The 24003-nt window shown below is 43.8% G+C and overlaps 1 protein-coding gene across 1 annotated transcript in view; it reads left to right on the top strand.

Annotated features, from left to right (window-relative positions):
- Positions 1 to 308: 308 nt before the first annotated feature.
- CNPY1 (canopy FGF signaling regulator 1) overlaps positions 309 to 24003 on the top strand; it is a 72021-nt gene continuing 48326 nt past the window's right edge. The window contains exons 1-2 of the mRNA XM_032775629.2: positions 309 to 399; positions 23753 to 23868. Coding sequence (XP_032631520.2) covers positions 309 to 399; positions 23753 to 23868 — 207 coding nt within the window. The remainder of the gene's footprint in view (positions 400 to 23752; positions 23869 to 24003) is intronic.

Below are 24003 nucleotides of genomic sequence, written 5' to 3'. Positions count from 1 at the left end.
AAACTGTAATGTTATACTGAAAAGTGTGGGACTTTTTTTTTTCTTTTCATGTGGTCAGTTAGGCTCCAATCCAGCAACGTGGAAGGACCCCTGCACTCCTACCCACCCCCACTATCCTACTAAATTGTCAGTTTGCAGGCATCTCATTGCATGCCTGGGACCTTGCTCAATATTTGTACCATGTTTAAAGATATAGGGATCTGATCTTGTGAGGGGCTGATCACCTTCAGAATTGGGGCTAATAAAAAGCTGCCTATAGAATTGCTGAGGATGATTATTGCTTGTTTCCTTAGGTAGAAACTATGGGAATGGTTCTGCTTCGTTTGGCGCTGCTGCCGCTACTAACCTTATCCAGTAACAATGTGGAGGGAGAGCGAGATCAAGAGGTGTTTTGTGGAGGTTAGTGGTTGGTTGGTTTGGGTTGGGATTTTTTGCATTCTTGTACTTTGACATTTCACAGATAAAAACTGCCAAAGTTTTCAAACGTAGGTGCCATACGTAGGCCCTTTAAACACAGGACCTCTATAAAAGCAGCCTGATTTCCAGAGGTGCTGAGTGCTAGAGATGGTCAGGAAAAGGAGCCAGGATAAGGGGAATTTTGCTAAAATTTTTTTTTTTTTTTAGAAATGTTTGTTTCTGGTTTTTCTGCATTTTCTGACTAACTTTCCTGAGCACTCATCACTCTCAAAATCCATACGGAGGGAGGTCCAGCAATTTTGCTGTCTCCTGCTGGTAGCTGCTGAGTCTCTTCTTCCAGGAGCATACCAAGGGCCAGTCCACCTGGGAAATTTCATGAAGGGCTACAGTCCCCATAGTGCTCCAGGGCAGGAAGAGGATGGCCATTTTCTTGTACATTAAAAATGTTCTGTGGTAGCTAAAGCTCCCTGTCTAAGATATGGTGAAAGGAAAGGAGACCATTCAGACCAAACTGCACTTTTCTATACAACATCCTTCCTAAGGAACCCTACACTGGGATGTGGTAGATGCACCCAGCCGCACTGGAGAGATGTTAGCTGGGTGTTTATGGAGTGGGAATCAGCCATGTAAAGGTAATATTATTGACACTTAGAGCTAATAACCCTTTAAAGTGACTAGGGGATTTTAGTACCTCTCTTAGTGCAGTATTTATCTCTCTGCAGACTCCGTTTTCTTTGCAGTCAGGATTAGAACATTAATTTTTAACAAAGTGCTACCTTAGATCCCAGGGCCGGTGCAAGGAAGTTTCACGCCCTAGGCGAAACTTCCACCTTGCACACCCCCCAGCTAACCCCACCCCCCCACGGTAGCTAACTCAGCCCCCCATGCAGGAAGCCCCCCCGCAGCAGCTACCCCATCCCACCGCCACAGCTAACCCCTCTTCCCCCCATCCCCCCATGGCAACTAACCCTGCCTGGGGAGACTTCCCCCTCCCCCCCTGCCCCAGCAGCTAACCCTGCCTGGGGAGACTTCCCCCGTGGAAGCTAACCCTGCCTGAGTAGCCCACCCCAACTCACCTTGGCTCTGCCTCCTCCACTGAGCACGCCGGTGCTGCTCTAATTCTCCTCCCCACCCAGGCTTGCGGTGCTGATTGGAGGAGACTTAGAGCTGGGCTGTGTGCTCAGCAGAGGAGGCAGAGCGGAGGAAAGCTGGGGCAGGGAGCGGTTCCCCTGTGCACCCCCCCTCATTATTGCAGGCAACCCTGTCCACCCGCCCGCCCCCCTCAGCTCACCTCCACCTTCTCGCCTAAGGGGGCTTTTAGACGCCTCCAACCACTAGGCACCCCAGGTGGTCACCTAGTTTTCTTAAATGGTTGCACTGGCCCTGTTAGATCCTGTTGAAGGCAGCAGAATCTCCACAGGGAGACTCTGAATTGTTAGAATTTCATATTTTTCTGTACCTGTATAGACCTCTTATCCTGGCACGCAAGCCACCAAACAGCTATCATCTGGCAGCAATGCTTCAGTCACTGCCAGCCTAGAAGAGATTCAAACCAGTAGCCTCGATAAGAGAGGCTCCACAGCCTCTTGTCACTTCCTTCAGCCATCCAATCCCCTCCCTAGCCCTTTAAATCATACAACCTTTCCTTGCAAACATGCCGATGTCCCTGCATCCTGCAGCAGCTCTACCTGTCTATTGCAGCTCTAAATTGGCACTTCTGAAAACAGTGTCTCAGGAGCACCTCCTCCTGACATTGCAGTTTGGTGCTGTGCAGGAAGGGAGATCTGGCACGCTTGAGAGGTAGCATGGAGGTATTTAAAAAGCCACTGCACTAGGCAGAGAGAGCCTGGCTTTGTTCATGAGTATTGCCTGTATACAGGGCTACCCATATCACACCTTTCATCCAAAGCGCTCTCGTCTGGTTGGTGATTCCACCTGGCTCCAAATAACAAGGCTTTGGCATATATTGACAGTAGTGCACACAAGGGGAAAAACTCTCCATCTGTGGTCTCATAGCAGAGAGACAAGTGGCTGAATTTCTTAACAGATGGCTTAACAAACTACAAGAAACATGTGTCCCCCTGAGACAAATAACCTGACATCAGATCGTTTCAACAACATATTGAAATAAATCCTCCCTCATGAATGCTGGGGCTTCAGATGCAGCCATATCTCAGTCCCAGGATTCCTTGACAAAGCCATGGGTGATGCAAGCACAACAGTTTTGAGAGATATCACCCTGCATTCTCTGCAAGCAGCAGAAAGAACCAGGGTGCCAGGCTGAGCAGTGACTGAAACGGCCTAGAGATGAACAGTGATTCAAGAAATTGAGAGCTGAGGCATTAGTACCTGTCAGCCAATATTAGATCTAGTTAAGCCCAATAACCTCTTTGTTCCGAGAACTGTTTGTTTTTAACTTTGTGATAGTTATATCATTTTAACTGGGTGGAAATATATTTGAGCTGCCTGTTACAGGCAGAACTGGCACTGTCACCTATAATTAATGTTTCCTGACCCTTCCCACTAATCCCGTTTTTCAGTTCCTTATAACTTTGCCAAATTTTCACTGTTTGGGCTGAAATTTTCCATGTCAGATGCCTGCCTCAGGCTGAAAGTTTGGGGAAAATTTCAGCAAAAATGGTTCCGTTGTTTCTAGGAATGAGATTGGGGGGGAAAAAGGGTTTAGCCTATGTTAAATTTTTTTACAGCCTTTTCATTGAGAAGCTTTAATGCCCCCATGCTTTACACTGGGAACTTGGCACTTAGCTCTGAGCCTCTGAGGTTTACCCTGATTTCAGGGATATGCCTTTTGCTGCTCCTGTTTTGTTGTTTTTTTTAAAAAGATCAAATTGTACATCTTTGAAAAACTGCTGTTCACATGCACTCAGTTAAGACTTGTTAGTTTGGCAACTAAATTCTCTAGCAATTGCACTGAGCATACTCCAGCTGAGGGCTGCAGGGGCTGAACAGGACTTTCCCTACGGTTGCTGACCTGACTGCTATGAATCACTGTAATGCTGGGCACTGGAGCTGAGAGCAGGGAGACTCTCAGCTATGCTCTCAGTGATCCCATCGCTGGCACTCAGATATTGAGGCAGAGGAAGCTGTCTGAAACTCAGCTGGGACAAGAGACAGACCAGGAATGGAAGCAGTGGTGCAGGAACAAGAGGATCCTATGGGCCAAAGCCCTTACTTTTTTCCAGGGCAGACCCCATCTTCTTCCCCTCCTCTTCCCCACTGAGGCCTCACCACCCGGCCAGGCCAGCGGCTGGTGGAGCCCAACCAGGGAGCCCAGGCAGTTGTGGGAGCTGCATGGACCCCAAAAGCAGTCCTCTGCCCATGTCCCCACTCCCCAGACTCCCCGCCCAGCCCAGGGCAGGTGGAAGTGGTGGGTCAGTGACTCCATGCCAGCTCCCCACAGCTGCCCTTGTGGCTTTGTCCCTGACTTGGCTCAGGGCAGGAGGTGGGGGTTTGGAGCCACAGCCCAACCATGGGAAGAGCCACTCAGGCAGCTGTGAGGAGCTGGGGACCCTCGAACTGCCCTGAGTGGAGGGCCTGGAGGGCGGGTACATGGACCAGGGGCTGCTCTTCTCAGGCTACCCTCCCCCACCACGGGCAATGGAAGGTCCACTGCAGCTCCCCACAACAACCTGGCCCTGTGCAGGTCTTGTCTTATGGCCGGACTGTATCTCCAAGGCCCCACCCACTGGCCAGAGCCAGGTTGGGGACAGAGCCATGCAGACAGCTGTGGGGAGCAGGGTCCTCCACCTGTCCTAGGCGGGTTGTCCAGGCAGTGGGGACATAGGCAGGGGGCTGCTTTCAGATCACTTTTGGGAAGGCTCAAACACCCTTGAGTGGAAGAGAGGTGAGGGGTTGGTATTATCCCCATTTTACACATGGGGAACTGATGCATGGAAAGATTAAGGTCAGAAGTATCCACTAATTTTGAGTGGCCAATGTAGGTGTCTAGGAGCTCATTTTTCAGAGTACTTAGCATTATATAGCTTTTTATGTGTTCCAAGCACAGCTCCCATTGACCCCATTTGCATCTTGGAGAGATCAGTACTTCTGCAAATCAAACCCCAGGGTCTCTTGTTGAACATGAGGAGCACACAGTGGCCACCCATGAACAGATAGGTTTAAGTGACTTGCCCAGCATCCTGCAAGAACTCTCTGGCAGAAGCAGGGATAGAATCCAGTTCTCCAGGGCAGCATTCAGCTGCTTTAACCATGAGACCATTCTTCCTTTTCCTATAATCGCCTGCCTCATTCACTCAACACCTTCCAACTTCTGCAACAAAGAGCTATGGCTTCTACAGAAAACAGCCTCCTTCATGGGTCTCTTCATTCTGGCATTTCCTAACTTCTGAGTGTTAAACTTTGCTACCTCAAAGGTTGTTTTTTTTTAATGTCATTTGTCTGATTACTTATTTATGAGAGCAAGGTAGGTGAGGTAATTTCTTTTATAGATAATATTGGAAATATCTTTTATTTTTATTTACTTTTTTATGACATACAAAGCTGTGCTGGGTGTTTTACAGCCCAGTACAGAAAGACATGATCCCCATCTCAAGCAGCCATCCAGTATAAAATATATAATTCCTGAGTCATAGATGCTGGAACTAGGGGTGCTGCCACACACCCTGGTTTGAAGTGGTTTCCATCAGATCCAGGGTTTACAGTTTGGTTCAATGGCTCTCAGCACCTCTGCTATACAGATTGTTCCAGCACCCTTGTCCTGAGAAGTTTATGTAGTAATTTTCTTCTCAAAACATCTAATAGTGGCCTAGACACCAATCTAGATTTAAAAGAAATACACCTCTACCTTGATATAACGTGACCCGATATAACACGAATTCGGATATAACCGGGTAAAGCAGTGCTCTGGGGAAGCGGGGCTGTGCCCTCCAGTGGATCAAAGCAAGTTCAATATAATGCGGTTTCACCTATAACACAGTGAGATTTTCTTGGTTCCTGAGGACAATGTTATATCGAGGTAGAGGTGTACCTTCAAACAAGACTGATGTGCAGCCACCTCTGAGGTAGAATATGGCAGTTCTTAAACACTGGCATGCTGTAGAATTGTCCAGGACAGAAAGTGAAGGAGAGAACATCTTACCACTCTCTTTAATCATATGCAAAAAACTCAGTACAGTTACTTAACCAACAATATAGCCTTTTTGAAACAAACAAACAAACAAAATTGTAATTAAATAAAGATTCTGTCTCTTAAGAACGTACTGCAAGCTTACTTTCTGATGTTACAGTTAAATAAGGAAATACGTATCTGATTAACTGGAATCCTTTCATGCTTATTGCTTGAGTCAGAGGTCTTATAAAAAAGTATTTGAGATTTTAAACTGGGATCGGAGGACAGCCTGTACCTGGTCTCTAAGTAGTCTGATTGTGTTGCAATATTCTGCTCTGTGGCTGATAAATTTATTTATTTGTTGGGATCAAACAAATGGTTATTAGATTTGAAACTTAAAATAAACGTCTTTTTCTGGCTACTTGTACTATACTATTTGTACTGTTACAAATTCTCAGCCTCGGTTCCTGAACTTCCACACTTCCGGCCAGATAACTTGTGATTGAACTAGAATGTATATTTTAGAAAGATATCCCATCTTGATTTAAAGATTCCAAATGATAGAGAGGGAAGAAAAAACATATTTTCCTTAGAATAAACAAGATCATCCCCCTTCACTCCCCTCTCATCCCTTCTCTGGTTTTTCATTCCCAGAAGACTGCATACTGTCCTCTTTTCATCCTTCATCTTCCTTTCTGAATCTGAGGTGGTTTCTATTTTCTAAGCTGCTTTTCAGTTCAGTCAAATTGGAACAGTCCCACCATATTCTGAAAAGAAGAATATTGTTTGCTGAAGACTTACGGTATGTTCTCATTATAGAACCTGTTCAGTAGAGTATAAGTAGGTAATCTTCCAGACATAAAAATCCCCTAAACTCACCATTTGTTAAAGAATAATTAATAAAGTATCTAAGATGCTTCAGCCAGAATAAGTCTAAAGTTTGATGTCTACAGGAGTTAGTTTGCCACATGTGACCCTGTTTGCTAGACATTATGGTAATTGCATAGTCAGTAAATGATATTGGCCTTTGTCCCAGAGGTTGTGTCTGCACTAGGGTTTTGGCAAAAGTTCCCACCATTGCTACCACGAGTGTAGTTCCACAGATGGTAACAATAGAGGGAGCTCTAGTATAGACTGGCTACTTAGCTTTTTAACACTGGTGTCTAACCCTGCTTGGAGCAAATCTAAAGGACAAGGTATTTGTAAGCAGAGTCAGGATGAGCTGTATCCTGACATCTGGTGGTGAATTGTAGGGAGTGTGGAAAGAATGTTAAGAATCTCAAAGGGTGTGGAAAGATTTGCATTGGCATCCACCCCCAATTTAGCATAAGCCCACAGCAGCATGGGATGGTGATTTTAACAGCTCTGGGATCCCCAATTTCTTTGTTATTGGGGCAGGAGGAAAAAAAAAGTTTGTCACCCTGATTGTGTGAATGGGGAGCTGTGGGACTGCTTTGTGACAGAAATGACTCAACCTCAGTTGGGTGGTACTTGCTAGACAAGGGAGATGGGTTCCAAAACCTACTGAATTGAGAGAGGTTGGGGACAGGTATCTGTGTCTGGTGGTGTAGTTGCCTTGTGGAGCCAGATGCACCAGTTCCACCCCTCCTTTCTCCACTGTGGAATGTCAGAGTTGATTTTTTTATTCCCTTAAGAATCTAGATACAGGTTACTGAGCTGAACTCACTTTGGGCAAATGGTGCACTAGCACTGGGGATCCCCTACTATGTACTGAGATCACTAAGAGTTGAAATTACAAAAGAGCTGAAATTACAGAGCTGGGAGCACTGAGTACTGTGCTAACTAGTGGGGGAGCAGAGCGGCTGGCGGAGTGGAGCAGTTTATGGAGATGGCGGAAGCGGACCATGGGACAGCTGGTGGAGCGGAGCGGCTGGCAGAGTGGAGTAGCTGTGGAATGGGTGGAGTGGCCCATGGAGCAAGCGGAGCCAAGCAGTTTGCAGGGACAACTGGGGCAGCTGGTGGGGCGGACCAGTTTGTGAGGACGGCTGGAGAAGCAGAGTAGAGAGGCTGGTAAGACGGAGCAGTTCGTGGAGAAGGTGGAAGCAGAGCCCATGGAGATGCAGGGCAGTTGGCCCTCGACCACATAAGGTGCCCCTTTCACCCAGGCTGGGGGGAGGGACCTCTACAGATAGACTCTTGAATTCTGGGGTGGCATTGACCAGAGACTTTTGGGTTGTTGGACTTTGGAGTGATTGGACTTAAGACCCTAAGGGGAAAAGGATATTGCCAAATGTACTTGGGGGTGTGGGTTTTTGTTTATGGTTTGTGTTATAACTCTGTTTGTGGTGTTTCTCCAAAGGGATGCCACATTGATTCCTTCCTTTATTAAAAAGGTTTTGCTACACTCAGACTCTGTGCTTGCGAGAGGGGAAGTATTGCCTCTTAGAGGTGCCCAGGAGGATATGGTATGTAAGTGTCCCAGGTCACTGGGTGGGGGCTCGAGCCGGTTATGCATTGTGTTACTGAAACAGAACCCCTGGATACTGAACCTGGCCCTTGTTGCTGCCAACTCAGAGGGGCAGAAGGGTTACATATTAAATACACTGCTGACTGCAGGAGCCTTATCTACACTAATGCTTCCACTGGTGTGAAATTTTGGTAAAAATTCCTAGTATAGACAAACCCTAATGCAGACACCTTTTGATTTAGTATGTGGGAAAGGGAGGACTTGTCTCAGAATGTGCCTAACTCTTCAGCAGACACTTGGGACCTGTGGCAGTGCAGTCTTAGTGAGATCACAGTCTGAGAAAGGAGAACAAAGCAGAGACACCATAGATGGCTGGATCTCAACACAGAACCCAGATTCACCCTCCTTCAGGATCCCTGAACTGTCTTCTTCAGTTCTGGTAGTATGGCTGATAAAGTTGGTATCTTACCATTGATTTCACTTTCCTTTCACCTGCTGTGCATACACACTCCCCACTTTCACCTTGCATTAAAAAAACAAAAACACCCAGAGGGGAAATTGTTACCTGCTCAGAATTAATGACCTGGGAAATTAGGATAAGCGCCACATTGAGTCATTGTTCCCTGACACTCTCCTTTCCCTCTAACTACCCATTCATTCTAGCCTTGTGGAACCAAGCTTGTAAAATTCCATAGTTTTTAACAGTGATTAAGCCTGTAGGATTCTATTGAAATGACTCTAAATTCTGTAGTAATAGAGAATGAGATCCTTTTTGAACCATCCCATAGGAGTCCACAAGAGGATAGAAGCCATATTTACAGCCCACAAGTGAGACATTAAAATGTGTATTGCATAAGAGCCCTAGGTCTTAAAATAATTTTGACATTTGTAGTGTGGTGGTATTTACAAGGGACCTACCAAAATAAAGTCTGCTTTTATATGAAGAAATCAGTCTAGTTTTGTGTCTTGATCCTGACAGCTACTACACTTGCACACAGAGATTCTCTTTTTCTTTTGTAAGAACTTTCCTTTTCCAGGGACTTAAGGAAAGATCTTGCTCCCACTGAAATCAGTGCCAAAACTCCCATTAATTTAAATGGGAGTAGGAGCAGGCCCTCCAAGCTTAGCTGCATTTTTGTTATGAAATCGCTATATGTGCTTTGTGAGCCAGGTGGTTAAATAATCAGAAACCTTTTCTAGCTGATGCGACAACATAGCTGTAATAGAGGAGAATTCCACTGTACCCCCAAGGAATGGTCTGGTTCCAAACCCCATACAACGATGGTGATCTTAGTAGAAGATACAGTAACATTTCACTGAGCTGCTTATTTTATTGGTAAGTTTTAGATTCTGTAGAGTTAACAGATTTTTATCTTGTCTGAAATATGCTTAGTCAAGGGCATACTTCAGTATGGCTCCATTGTTAGCAGATCTTCAGCAGCTTGTGTCAAATATCAGTATAAGGGACTTACACAGGTTATTGATTTAATGACAACTATTGCTGCTAGGAATTGATCTAATGTTTTCATTAGACTTAAAAAAATGTTTTAACAACAAGTTCATTCAGAACTGGATAATTGCAAAGCCCTACACTGCTAAGGATCGCATTCCACATAGAAGTGTAGTTTAGATGATCTTTTGGGAAGATAAGCAGACTAATAATAAAGGCATGGTTGAGGGGAATTGGGGATAGTCTAAATCTCTTAACAAAAATAAATAAAGTGTTATTACAAATTGTATTATTAATGAAGCTGGCTGAAATTTTTTGAAGTTTTGACCAAAATATTTTCATGGACTTTTTTTTTTTATTACCATCTTTAATACTCATAATGTGGCCAGTAGCCACTTTTCTTATCCCTTTTTGACTATTTGTTTGTTGTTTTTATTTCTCCCACTACTGATTGTCAGCAGGGATTGAACCTGTGACCTTCAATACAAAAAGCATAAGCCCTCTTTTGCTTTAGCTAAAGGAAAAACTCTATTAGCTTTTAGCAGTAATAGGCTCTTTTCCTTTATGTGAGCGAGCCAGTCAAGGGCATTTTGTGGAGAGTTTTGAGAGCAACTCTGCTCTCGCATGCATTTGTGGTGCTCACCAAAAGCACATGCTTTTCTACAATGGCGTGCTACCATTGACTGAAGTTAGATCTGCTTATACTTCCGGATTAACTAGCTTCAGCGTTTTTCAACCTTTTTTCATTTGTGGACACCTAAAAAATTTTGAATGGAGGTGTGGACCCCTTTGGAAATCTTAGATATAGTCTGTCATCTGTGGGCCCCTGGTGGTTGACAGACTGGTTGGTCCATAGTGGTGCTGGAACTAGGGGTTTTGGGAGTGCTGCCACACTCTCAGGCTTGAAGTAGTAATAACAAACGCCCAATACATGGTTTGCATCATCAACACCCTGAGTATAAAAATGGTTCCAGCACCTCTGTAATGACAACTTTTTGTAGACCCCTTAGACGTAGTCTGAGAATCCCTAGGAGTCCACGTACCACAGGTTGAAAACCACTGAACTAGCTCAATGCTAGAACAGCCCATAAACACATGCGGAGAAGGAAGTTCCCATATGCAGCTATTATGAAGGTTCATAACCCAGCCTCCCTTCTATCTTTCGGTGATGGTGTTTTTCTTCTGAGATGAAGCTTATGCAGTGTCTGGTCCAGCTGGTTTACCCTTTTCCAATTCAAGCGTATGGGCTCCATTTTTGTTTACTTTATACATTATTGCTATGTTGTGAAGGTCACTGTGCCTGATATGTTGTGTGAGTATGTGCATCTTCCCTTCTGCTGTGAATTTCTTGACTTTCCTTCCAAAGGATCACAGCTTTCAAGCTCCTTGACAGCATGTAGTCCTGAGTCTGGTTTTCAGAACTTCTGGGCACCAGCTGCTCTAGTTGACTTCATCTGGAGTCTGGGGTGCTCAGATTTGTGAATTTCAGGCCCAATATGCTCACGTTAGATACTCAGAGTACCTAAAAGTAGAGGCTACAATGGGTTCCCACCCTGAGTTCCACCTGGAACTGGGGTACCACTGAGCCCTAGTGACCCAGCCTGGGCTCCCTTTTACACTGTACTGTTGTGACATGCTGCAAAACCCTCTCTAGCCTGCACTGTCATCAGCACATATACAGGTAGGGACACACCCAGCTGCAGTTACATGCAGGCACGATCTTTAATCATCCCCTGCATGGGAAGGCTTCAGTTAGGGCACCTCCCAGTTCTTAAGGCACACACCTCCTCTGGAGTATAAATCCAAAATTATACCATCTTGGGCTGCACAGGGAATTATACAGCACAAGCTCATAAAATTTGCCCCCTCCTTTAATGTGGAGAGGAACATGCAACAGCTTTCTCCCCCTGAGTTATGATTCCCACACATTGGTTTTAGATGAAGCAAGAACAAATGCATCCGACGAAGTGGGTATTCACCCACGAAAGCTCATGCTCCAAAATGTCTGTTAGTCTATAAGGTGCCACAAGACTCTGCTGCTTTTACAGATCCAGACTAACACGGCTACCCCTCTGATACAAGAACAAATGTATTAACTACAAAAGATAGATTTAAGTGATTATAAGGCCGTGGTGGGCACTCTGTGGGCTGCATGTGGCCCATTAGGGTAATCTGCTGGTGGGCCACAAGACAGTTTGTTTACATTGACCATCCACAGGCACAGCTATCCGCAGCTCCCAATGTCCTCAGTTCGCCTTTCCCAGCCAATGAGAGCTATGGGAAGCAACAGCCAGCACATCCCTGCCGCCCGCGTCACTTTCATTCTCCCATTTCCCAGCATTATCACAGGGTCTCCCATTGGAAGTTAGTACTGCTGTGGTGCAAGAAGAAGTTCAGTTCCCTCACTGAAGTAGAATGAACCATGGTATCACAAATCAATCCCAGATGCTTATATGTAAAACAACATGGGCTAGAGGCACAAGGTGGAGTTTAAGTAATATCCTTGGCATATGGCAGAGGGTTCTGAACCACATGACATTTTTTTTTAAGCTAGACTACATTGGATTTCCCCAATAGTGAAATTTCTATATTGTCACAGTGTCTTTTAGGCAGGAATTTTCACTCTGGTGTACAGAAGGAATAGCCAAGATTAAAGATGTATTTTAAGGGAACAAGTGACAGCGTTTGACCAAGTACAGCAGAAGTATACACTACAAATCTGCAGCATAATATAAAAATGTAAACATGGGTAAAAAGAAACCAGGAAACTGAAATGCCCAATGCTTTAATTTGCGGAGCAAATACATTTTTGACTGACTTTCTATCATATACAGAATAATACAAGTTCCTATGTCAGATATAGATGGTAAATTCTCCCAAAAGACCAATGGGGAAAAGCGTGTGTATGTGTGTATGTACACATGCATGCATACAATATATATGCATAAATAATCAGTTGTATTGGAAGATGTCACCTGAGAGCAAATCTCTTTTCAAGCTAAAGTAATATTTTTTTAATGCTGTCTGTAGTTTAATAAACAGAGCATGCATGTTGGCTATGGAGCAACATGAGCGAGATAAAAATAAACCCAAATGGCACTTGATGCCAATGGGAAAAGGACCTTTTAAACATCTCATATAAAACATGTCACCTGCATACAGAAATTTGTGTGTGAGACAGTGTACATCCTATTAGATATCATTAAGGTAAAAACCACAGCAGAACACTTTGCAGCCGTATCTATTGCATATCATTGAAGAATCAAATGTGGAAACATCCAACTCTGTGTCACTATCCCTCTAATAGCCAGAAGGAGAACTGGAATCCAGTGAATGAGATGAAGAGCCCCAAAAGCAAAGCCCTGGATTAATTGGAATCTGGGGTGAAGGACCTATGGGTAGCACCATTTACATCTTATTTTGAAGTGTTAAGTGAGATAGAAGTGTTGAATAGACCTTGTGCTGGCCCTTTGCACGGGAATGAATTTCACCTCTAATGCATAGTATAGTTCTAGGAAAAGACATTGACACCAAAAGGACTAAATAATACTAATAATCTTGACAGGTTTTTAATTTTCTGAAAAGACCTGGTACCATAACTGTAACAGAAAGTTAGTATATACATAGTTGGATTCTTAACTCTGTTTCTATTGAAGTCAATGTGAGTTTTCCATGGAATTCAGTGGGAGCAGGAGCAGTTACAAAAAAGTTATCTATTTCAGACACATTTTTCATTTTATTCTCTAAGAATGTTAAATAGCTTAATGTTAATACCTGATATATTAATACATAAGGGATGTGGGATTCTAATTATGTAAATATTAAAAAATCATTATCATGTACAATATTGTATTTCCTGGGTGTAAAAATAAATAAATAAATAAAGTTTTCAAAAAATGCTATTCCTGTCTTCAATAATTGATTTCCCTTTTGTCATCTTTTGGATGTGAATACATAAATTAATGGAAATATCCTTCTGGTTTTGCAATCTCCAAGACTGAGGATACTTAATAACAAATATAACTTTGGAGAAAGGAATTTACTGTCTAGTAAGTCTGACTGTGGTCTCACTTACACGGCTTTTAAATCAGCAGAGTTATTCCTGATTTTCCATGGTACGAGATCAAACTCAGAGGTGTGCAAAACTCTGGGTTAGGTCCTGAGCTTGTGTAAACTAGCAGCTCCCTGGAAGTCAAGAGAGCTATTCGAATTTGCATGAGTTGAAGCACTGGTTCTGTAGTGCTGCAACCTCCTATTCTGCTTCCTATGTCTTGTGCTATAATTTTCTTTCTTTTTAACTAAAGAAAATGAGGTCAGTTTGGGAGAAAGAGAAGCTGACTGAAAGAAGGTATTGTATGCTGTACGAACCCCTTGAGGCACATGTTTTGACTGCCTCATCCGAGCATGTTACTTAGCTTACAGTTGTGCATGTGAGGGCAGGAGACCCGAGAGTAAGTAATTTCCCAGTTTCTCTCTCAAACTGAGTTTAGTGGTACTTACAGGGACACCCTGTTCTTTTTGCCTGCAGAAATCATTTTGCATTCCTTCAGCAACTTCAGCTTCTGCTTGATTTCTCTATCTACCTAGAGCTTGGAGTTGGATAGATTAGTAGATAGGTTTGAAGTTATCCTCTTGTGCATGAATGTCTGCTTGTTTCAGATAAAACGTTCTGACATCTCAAACTTCTATCTTGAGCATATATTAAACACAGTCTCTTCATATAATATATATATGTGTGTGTGTGTATGTGCTGTGTTCACAGTGTGATAGTTCAGTGGAAGGTTTCCATTAAAAAAACACATATTGTCTGGTTTGGAGGAGGAGGAAGATTTATAACTCAGCTTCACAAACTGACTCTGAGCTGGAAATTGGCTCAGCTTGAGGGGAATTCTCAAGTGCTGTATATCTATATTTAGAGACAGAGAGAGGAAGGAGGGTCCTGTGATTAAAGCAGTGGACTGGGACTTGGGAGATAGAAGTTCAATGCCTGACTCTGCCACCCATTCACAGTGTGACCTTAGCCAAGTCACTTAATCTGTTTGTGCCTCAGTTTCCCACTTGTAAAATAGGGATGATAATATTCCTGCTTTCCCATCCTCCACTCTTGCCTGGTTAGAATGGAAGATGTTTGGGGGACATGAATTACTATTGTCTGGACAATGCTTATCACAATGGGATCTAGGTACTACTGCTATACACGGGACTGGCTCCAGCGTTTTTGCCGCCCCAAGTGACGGACAAAAAAACCAAACAGCTGTCAGCTTTTTATTCTTCGGCGGCAAATCAGCGGCAGGTCCTTCCCTCTGAGAGGGACTGAGGGACTCGCCGTCGAAGAACCGGACCTGCCGCCCTTTCTCGTTGGCTGCCCCAAGCACCTGCTTGCTGGGCTGGTGCCTGGAGCCGGCCCTGGTTATACAAATTATATATTTAAAAGATCAGATTAAAATATAACTATACTCTAACTCAGCTCTCTGGCTGCTTCACAGCTACACCTCTACCCCGATATAACGCCACCCGATATAACACAATTTCGGATATAACGGGGTAAAGCAGCGCAGGGGATCAACTCAAGTTCAATATAACGCGGTTTCACCTATAACACAACAAGATTTTTTGGCTCCCAAGGACAGCGTTATATCGAGGTAAAGGTGTACTTAAATTAAGATCTTTGGTAACCCTGGCTATAGACTAAAAGCTTCTTCATGTTTCCTTCCTACAAACTGATAGAATTGTTATTGCATTCTGCCTATGGGATGCCTATTGATCAACTTGTGAATCAGATTTGCAATCCACTAATTAATTAAACCATACTTCTCTTTTTCATGCTTTTGAATACCCAGGAATGTATTCTGTGGTTTCAGTCCAGTTTGAATCCTATATTGGAGGGTCCTGTATATATTTGCCTATAATTCTTCAGTTCTCTCAGTGAGGCTTACCCTGTCGCTCTGGTCTCATATTTGACTTGATTATAATATTTTCATCCTTCCTCCCTTAAGCACACCTTTCACATTTGTTAGGCTGGTATTGGGAATGGGGAATATTAATATAGGACCAAATTAATAGGCAGCACATTTAAAACAAACAAAAGGAAGTATTTTTTCACACAACGCACAGTCAGTCTGTGGAACTCCTTGCCAGAGGATCTTGTGAAGGCCAAGACTATAACAGGGTTAAAAAAAAAGGGGCTAGATAAGTTCATGGAGGATAGATCCATCAATGGTTATTAGCCAGGATGGGCAGGGATGGTGTCCCTAGCCTCTGTTTACCAGAAGCTGGGAATGGGTGACAGGGCATGGCTCACTTAATAATCACCTGTTCTGTTCATTCCCTCTGGGTCACCCGGCATTATCAGAAGACAGGATGCTGGGCTAGATGGACCTTTGATCTGACTCAGTATGGCCACTCTTATGGGTGCTAGATGGTCAACAGAGTACTTGGAGCCCCTGCCTCCCCTGCCATGATACTGCAGTTTTCTGTTCCTGGACCAGATTCTCTAGTCAGTTATTTGGATACTGTTCCCTTTGACTTTAGCATGAGTCAGACCATGTAACAGAGACTCTGGCTAAGGAGCACTGTGAGAAGTACTGTCACCCCAGCAGAGGTGAGACCTTGGAGGCTGAGGGCATGGCTATCGTCTAGTCCCTTTGCACCTGATAGTGCCTGAAGGTACTGGGGAGAGCACGGTTTAGACGTATACTCAGTGCCATCTCTGAGTGCACTTCTCCAAATCCACAGAACCTTCTGCCCTTTGCAGGCATAATGCCTTCAGCCAGTATGGCTTGGGATTGTCAACTCCACACCCCACACTCAAGCCCCACTGGCTGTACAGGCCATAAATGATTCCTTCCATTTACTCTGTAGTTTTTTTTTTCTTCTTACAAGTAGACTCCTCCTCCCCACCACCAATCCTGTTTGCAGGCAGGCCTGTCGGCTCCTGATGTGGGACAGATAGGCTAAAGGAAGAGTTCCAGAACATTCTGTGCATGAGATCTTTCATTCTGCTGCTTCCTCCAGCAGAGGGATCCAAAGACAACATGGGGAATTCTGGCTACCTTGAGGCTGCCACTTTCCTTCTCTGATGCCAGGGCAGTTGTGATAAGCTTAGCTCAGGCACTTGAGCTAACAGTCTCACAGTAAGCAGAAGCAGCCTGGAAGCAGGGGTCCTCTACTCTGAAACTCGCTTCCCCTTCTCTTCCTAGATTTGGTAACTTTCAGTGCATGCTGCCAGGTTATTCTGTTTCCAGGCTTAAGGTTTGCTTAGAATTCAAGAGTGGAGGGAAAGAAAGGAATTTATTTTGGTTTGTGAAGACGCTGTTTCTTGGTCATCTTGATCAATGCAGATGTGTATGTACTCCTAATGAGCCCGATCCTTAGGTGATGAGCCTGTCATTGACTTGGATGTAACCCATTGATTGTGGGCTCTCAGTGGTCACTCTTGTACATAATACAAAAATAAAAGTTCATAGATTCAAAGATTCCAAGACCAGAAGGGACAACTATGATCGTCTAGTCTGTCCTCCTGTGTAACACAGGGCATAGATCTTCCCCAAAATAATTCCTAGAGCAGATCTTTCAGAAAAACATACCATCTTGATTTTAAAATGTCTAGGGAGGGAAAATCACCACAGCCTTTGTTAAGTTACTCCAATAATTAACTACTCTCAGTGTTAATAATTTACACCTTTTTTTCCAGACTTGGTTTGTCTAGCTTCAACTTCCAGCCATTGGATTGTGTTAGACCGTTCTCTGCTAGACTGAAGAGCCCATTATTAAATATTTGTTCCCCATGTAGGTACTTTGTAGATTGTATTCAACCTTAACTTTCTCTTAGGCTTTGTCTACACTAGCACATTTGTTGGCAAAACTTTTGTCGGGCAGGGAAAAAATAATTCTGACCAACTTGTGTTTCACTGACAAAAGCATAGGTATGGACAGCACTACATCAGCGAGAGATGCTCTTCTGCCAACATAGCTACCGCTGCTCATTGGAGGTGGTTTAATTATGCCGGTGGAAGAGCTCTCTCCCGTCAGCATAAAGCGGATACACAGGAGGCCTTACGGCAGAGCGGCTGCAGCGGTACAGCTGTGCCACTGTAAGGTCTGTAATGTAGATATAGCCTTAGTTAAGATGAATAGATTTTGAGCTCCGGGAATATAAGTACATCTCTACCCTGATATAACGTGACCCTATATAACACAAATTCAGATATAACACAGTAAAGCAGTGCTCCTGGGGGGGGAAGGGGCAGGGCTGCGCACTCCAGCGGATCAAAGCAAGTTCGATATAACGCGGTTTTATCTATAACACGGTAAGATTTTGGCTCCCGAGGACAGCGTTATATCGGGGTAGAGGTGTATAAGGCATGTTTTCTAATCCTTTAATCATTCTCATGGCTCTTCTCTGAACCCTCTCCAATTATCAACATCCTCTTTGAATTGTGGGCACCAGAGCTGGACACAGTATTCCAGCATCAGTCACACCAGTGCCAATTATAGAGGTAAAAGAACATCCCTACTCCTGCTCAAGCGTCTCCTGTTTATGCATCCAAGGATCTCATTAGCCCTTTTGACCATAACATGCCGCTGGGAGCTCATGGTCAGATGATTATTCACCATGACCCCCAAATCTTTTTCAATGTCACTGCTTCTGAGGATCGAATCCTCCATCTTGTAAGTATGGCTTACATTCTTTGTTCCAAGATGTATACATTTACATTTGACTACACTGCAATGCATATTGTTTGCATGCACCCAGCTTACCAAGCAATCCAGATTGTTCTGAATCAGTAACCGGTCCTCTTCATCAGTCAACATTCCCCCAATTTTTGTGTCACCTGCAGACTTTATCAGGGATTAATTTTATGTTTTTTTTCCAAGTCATTCATAAAAATGTCAAATATCATAGGGCCAAGAACCAATCCCTGTGGGACCTGACTAAAAGCACACCCATTTGCTTTTGATTCCCCGTTTACAATTACATTTTCAAACCTCTAAATTAGCCAGCTTTTGATCATTTAATTTGCTCCATATTACAAATATCTGACCCAGAGAGTATTTTTGTTACAGTTTGGAGGAGAACTCAGCATGAACTGAGGAGACACTTTGAAAGAGGAGTGTTCAGCAGGCAATAAGAACCACCAGTTGGAGAACCTTCTATGTGGAGTCAGAGGGTGTAAACATCTGGGGCTAAGGGAGGCTGCAGAAAGTGGGAACAGGAAGATTCTAATACCAGACCGTGAGCCTGTTTCTCTTCTCACTGGCACTGGATAAATCAGGAGTAACTGTCGCTCAGTAATGGTGTTACAGTTCTGTAAAACGGATAGAAGCAAGGGGAAGAATCAGGCCCTGTGCTTATACAAGGAATTGAGGAAATTCTTAAGTATTTGGGAAATTGGAACTTCATGGACTGTGTCGTATTCTGGCTTGAGTTCAGGAAATCAAGAGTTGAGACTTCCCTGAAACTCACAATGGAGTTGTAACTATATATGCATCAGCCAGGGGAGGTTGCATTATATATGCACAAGAGACTGATGAATTCCAAGATAAAATGTCTTGATCTGGAACTCAGTTACATAACTTTTTTAAAATGTTTTTTCAACCCGTTGCCAACAATTGAAGTTGAAGATCAAGATGCGTAATTTCTTATGGACATTTGCGTTTATTTCTGGTGTGCTTTCCTGGAAAATCATAAGCTTGTGGAGATATAGCTGACAACAAGTTACAGAACTACATATTTAGTTTTAGCAGTAAGTCAGTCAGACATCTGAGCAATTACTTTCCGTTCACGATGACGACTTAGAGATGTGTTTATTATGTCTCCAGGAATCCCTGTTATTTTAAGATCTTTTCCAGACTGCAACCAGTGCTAACTCGCCAGTATTTGGGGATTCTTGTCTCTGCTTTGGTTTCCTATCTGGTCTGGAGTACTCAATTATTGACTTGCTGGCCTCCTTTCAACCTTTCCAATTCATTTCCTGCTTCCATGCAATTTCTGGCGGGGGAGGGGGAGGCTGTGAGGCAGTCTGAACGTGGGGTCTCAAATCTTCATCAGTCCTGATGGGTCTATGCTGGGTTAACTAATTTGTGAATTGTATTAATCCACACATAGTTTTTTGTGGAACATAGTTATCTTGGCAGTGTGGTGAATTTTTAAATACAGGGCTGATCTCTATGCTCAGCCTCAGTTTGACTCTTGAAAATATCTTAAGTCCAGTCTTGCAATGTTCAGAGCTCTCCTTGAGAGATGATGAGTGCCTTCAATTCCACCAGAGGAGGCACCGAGTACCCTGCAGAAGGGGGCCCCTTTCTCTCTTATGCGGAAGTGATGGATTCTGCTCTTTTGGATTCCCTGGGATTTTCCTGGCCTCTGTCCTGTTACCAGGCCCCCTTCCTAATTCCTTCTGACTTTTCTGTAGGGGCCTTGTTTCCAGTTGCCCCCACAGTAGCTGCTTCCTGAGCCCCACTTTAAAAGGGGAGGTTTGACAGTGAGGGAAGGCAGGTTAATAGAGCTAATCCCCTTGCAACTTGGGAAGGAGAGAATTTGGAGGGCCAGCTCTAGATCTGCAGAGCCCTCAGGGAGGGGTTCCCATTGTTCATGGATGGGACTATGAGGTCTTAAGGCATTTGTAGTTCTATGTTCCTTTGTGCTTCTTTTAATAGGTAATACAATCATTGGCTCCATTCAATTGATAAAAGTCCATGGTGGGCTGGGTAAGAATGCAGCTTTTTTTGAGAAACTGGGCCATATTCTGCTCTGATTCACACCAGTGTAAATCCAGAGTAACTTTATTGACTTCACTGGCGTTACTGTCGGTTTACACCAGTACATCTGAGAGCAAGATCTGACCCACTTGATCTACAGTGTAAGGAGCACCATTCAGCCCACAGAAGTTGTAACTCCTGCCTAACTTGATTAGCCAGCAAAATAGTTACTCTTCTATGAGTACACCCAGTGCCATATAAGCCAGAGGCTTCCCTCAGGCAGTGAACATATGAGCTTAGCTGGAACAGATTTTGTTCTCTTTTGACACTTGATTGGGAAATCAGTTACTTCTGTGAGGGTGAAAAGGTGCTTGTATTGGAACAGATGGTATTCCCCTTCTGAAAGATGCAGAGTCTGACTAGCTAGGAAACTTGGACAAGGACAGGGCTCATGGAAGCCATTCTTTCATCACCACTCAGCGGGATGATTCAGTTCAGTCTATTTGGGACTGAATGCAACAACCACCAAAAAGAAATATAAAAAAATTAAGGAGGTGGGGGGAGATGTGGTGTGTGGGGGGGAGTCTGGAGCAGCCCTCCTCACAAGCATGACGGGCAAACATGACTATATCTAGGGGTGACCAGATGTCCTGTTTTGATAGGAACAGTCCTGGTTTTTGGGACTTTTTCTTTTATAGATGCCTATTACCCCCCACCCCCTGTCCTGTTTTTTTCACAGTTGCTATCTGGTCATCCTAACTGTATCACCTGTGCTTTGTGAACTGTGCTGGCTACCAGTTGGTTTCAGAAAAGAATTCAAAGGCCTGGCTTTAACCTGAAAAGGTCCTAATGGATTGGGATGGACTGTCTCAGAGACTACCTTATCGTCCACTATCCTTAGGCCAACTATGCATCACTAGAACGGTACAGCCGGGGAGACCCAGGGCTACGCTGTCAGGCAGTGAGGCAGAACATTCTCAGTGGCGGGACCCTGGCTGTGGAAGTTGCTACCAGAGAAGATCAGAGTGAATCCAAACCCAGCGCCCCTATTCTGAATCCAGATCTGAGCAAATTTTGAGGCTTGTGCCAATCTCTCCATAACTGTAATTGGGAAGGATTTGAAGAGTAAACAGGAGAACAATATCTGGTCAAATAGACTCCCAATACTGTCATCTGGTTTGGTTTATTTATATTAGTGTTTTTCTCTCATCTGCCTTTCTCATTCTCCCACCACCCCCCAAAAATGGGCAGAGGTCATACTCATAGTGATAGTAATAAAACCTGGCCATTTGGTATAGGGCAAGTTGGCTCAGACCTACCAAAAGTTTTCCCCATCATTTCTTGGCCTCCTATCCACATACAGAACACTTGCACTTGCACCTCCCCAGCCAGCCAGCCAGCACTCTGTGTAGTGCATGACAACCATGCAACCCTCAGCTGCTACATCCTCCCCTTCTCTGGGGTTATACTATGTTGTGACCTGAAACACTGGGTGGGTCTCATCATTCATTCCTCCCTGAGTCCTATGCCAGCAGCAGTCTGCTGGCAGCAAGCACCTAGGTGCTGTGTCACCTGCTGCACACAGACATACTGCTTCATGTTGATGTTCTCCAGTCCTGGGACTCCAGTTATAAGGTTAGGCCCAGTCTTTTCCCCATTAAAATCAGTAAGAGATTTGACACTGAATTCCATTTTAGCAAGACAGGCCTGTGATCTTTGCCTCCCAGTGGATGGCCATCTCGGCTTGATTCACTCCCAGGTTTACAGAGCAAGTTCTCTACCTACAGTCTAAGTAGACTGTAAAGTCTTTGGGGGAAGAGATGCCTTTTTGTTCTGTGTTTGTACTGCACCTAGCACAACGGGACCTGGTCCGTGACTGGGGCTCCTAGGTGCTGCAGTAATACAAATAATCAATAATAACACTAATAAAGCATTGGCTACCTCTTTCATGTAAAAAAATATTAAAGGAACAAGGATGCTTTAAGATCACGTTTGATAAGTGTACACCTTTCTTCACTTGTGTTACTTACCATCAGTTAGTTATTGAAACTGACCGATTAAAAAAATAATTTATTTCTCAGTTTTGATGCTTTTTGTTTACTTTCTGCATTCCTGTCAGCTTGGACAGTGAAAATCAACGCAGTCATTTTCACTCTCATGTCCTCAGTAATGCAATGTTTGGGTTGCAAACGCTGTAGGTGAACACTAATTGCTTAAAAACAGCTGTTTCCATTGGGATATTTTTAAAATGGCTTTTTATAAAGTTTGTTTTTACAAAGGCCAAATTTTGAACAAACATATGTAGTGTTTCTCCTGAAATCGAGTTGTGTGGAGAATGTCGTGGGAAATCAACAGATGGTGCTATTACAAATAGTGTTATAATTTTGGCTATTTGATTATATAGCAGTTAGGGCTTGAATAAAATGCTTACTGCCAGCTCGGGTGCAGTTCATGCTGAAAGAACTCCTTACCTGAGGAGGTTGTGAAGGCTAGGACTATAACAGCATTTAAAAGAGAACTGGATAAATTCATGGCGGTTAAGTCCGTATATGGCTATTAGCCAGGATGGGTAAGGAATGGTGTCCCTAGCCTCTGTTTGTCAAAGTATGGAGATGGATGGCAGGAGAGAGATCACTTGATCATTGCCTATTAGGTTCACTCCCTCTGGGGCACCTGGCATTGGTCATTGTCGGTGAATGGATACTGGGCTAGATGGACCTTTGGTCTGACCCGGTATGGCCGTTCTTATGTTCTTATGCACATACCACCAATAAAGTCTGTTCTGCCTTTGTTTCTTTCTAAGAATCTTTGTGAGGGACTATCTCCTGCCTGTAGGTTGTACCCAGACAAGAAAACAAAATATTTCATGGTGCCAAAATGTTACAGTGTGTGTTTATACTTTTGAATACAGTTTATGAACAGTTCTGCTAATATTTCATCTATTTTTCCTGTGCTTTTCTTCTTTAATTTGTTATTACTAGTGAATAAACAGACTGAGAAAAGATGTATGTGGTGCACTTAAGCATATGATGAGGTGTGGGTGAGGAGTTGACCCAAGTCTGAGGGACTAGTTGCCCCATTTTCTGTGGTGTGCTGAACTGTTAGCTCTGTTGCTAAACTGAAGGGATTATTGGAGACACTTTCTCCTTTTGGGGATTGATTCCCTTCTCCCATCACTGCTAACTCACCTCTGCCAGAGATGACAGCCCTGTGTCTTATAAACAGATCACCTTTCTGTACACTCACCCTCCATTTCCATTGACACAAGCTGACCACGGTGCTGTAATAGCTTGAGGGGTACTTCTTGGAAACAAAACAGAAGCATTTTTAGCAAAGTGCAGTTTAATATGAGTTTGTTTGCCAGATGGTGCTGCCTTCCCTCCTCGCTATGGCTGTGAGAAAGTATTTTGTTTAAAAGATAAACAAATGAATGGATCCCCATAGCACCACCTCTCTCCAAATGCACGCAACCGCTATCCCTGGGGCACAAGGCTTATTTCAGGCTAGGTAAGGAGTGTGTGTGTGTGTGTGTGCGTGCGCGCATGCGTGCACTTGCACCTCATTAATATACTGTCAGCATCTAACTGTCCCCTGCAAATGAAAAACCCCATCTGATAGGCTGATAGGGTTTCTCTTGTGACAATGAGTTTTCTTTCCTCCTATTTAGCTTGCAAGGCACTGGTCGATGAGCTACTGTATGACATTAGGAAGGTGATTCCGAAGAGGACCATTGATGTGGGGTCATTCCGAATAAGCCCTAACGGGACACAAGAGAGGAGTAAGGTAACAGGAAAATGATCTGACAGTACATAATTGCTGATATGTGCAATTACCAACCACTTATCCAAACAGCAGTTGGTCTTAATCTTCAAACTTTTTTCTTGCTAAGGGTATCAGACACTAAATTGCTTCTGTTTC

The sequence above is a fragment of the Chelonoidis abingdonii genome, chromosome 2 (assembly GCF_003597395.2).
Source record: "Chelonoidis abingdonii isolate Lonesome George chromosome 2, CheloAbing_2.0, whole genome shotgun sequence".
NCBI classification, from domain to species: Eukaryota; Metazoa; Chordata; order Testudines; family Testudinidae; genus Chelonoidis; species Chelonoidis abingdonii.
The sequence above is the reverse complement of the archived record's forward strand: the minus strand, read 5'-3'. Positions and strand labels throughout refer to the sequence as shown.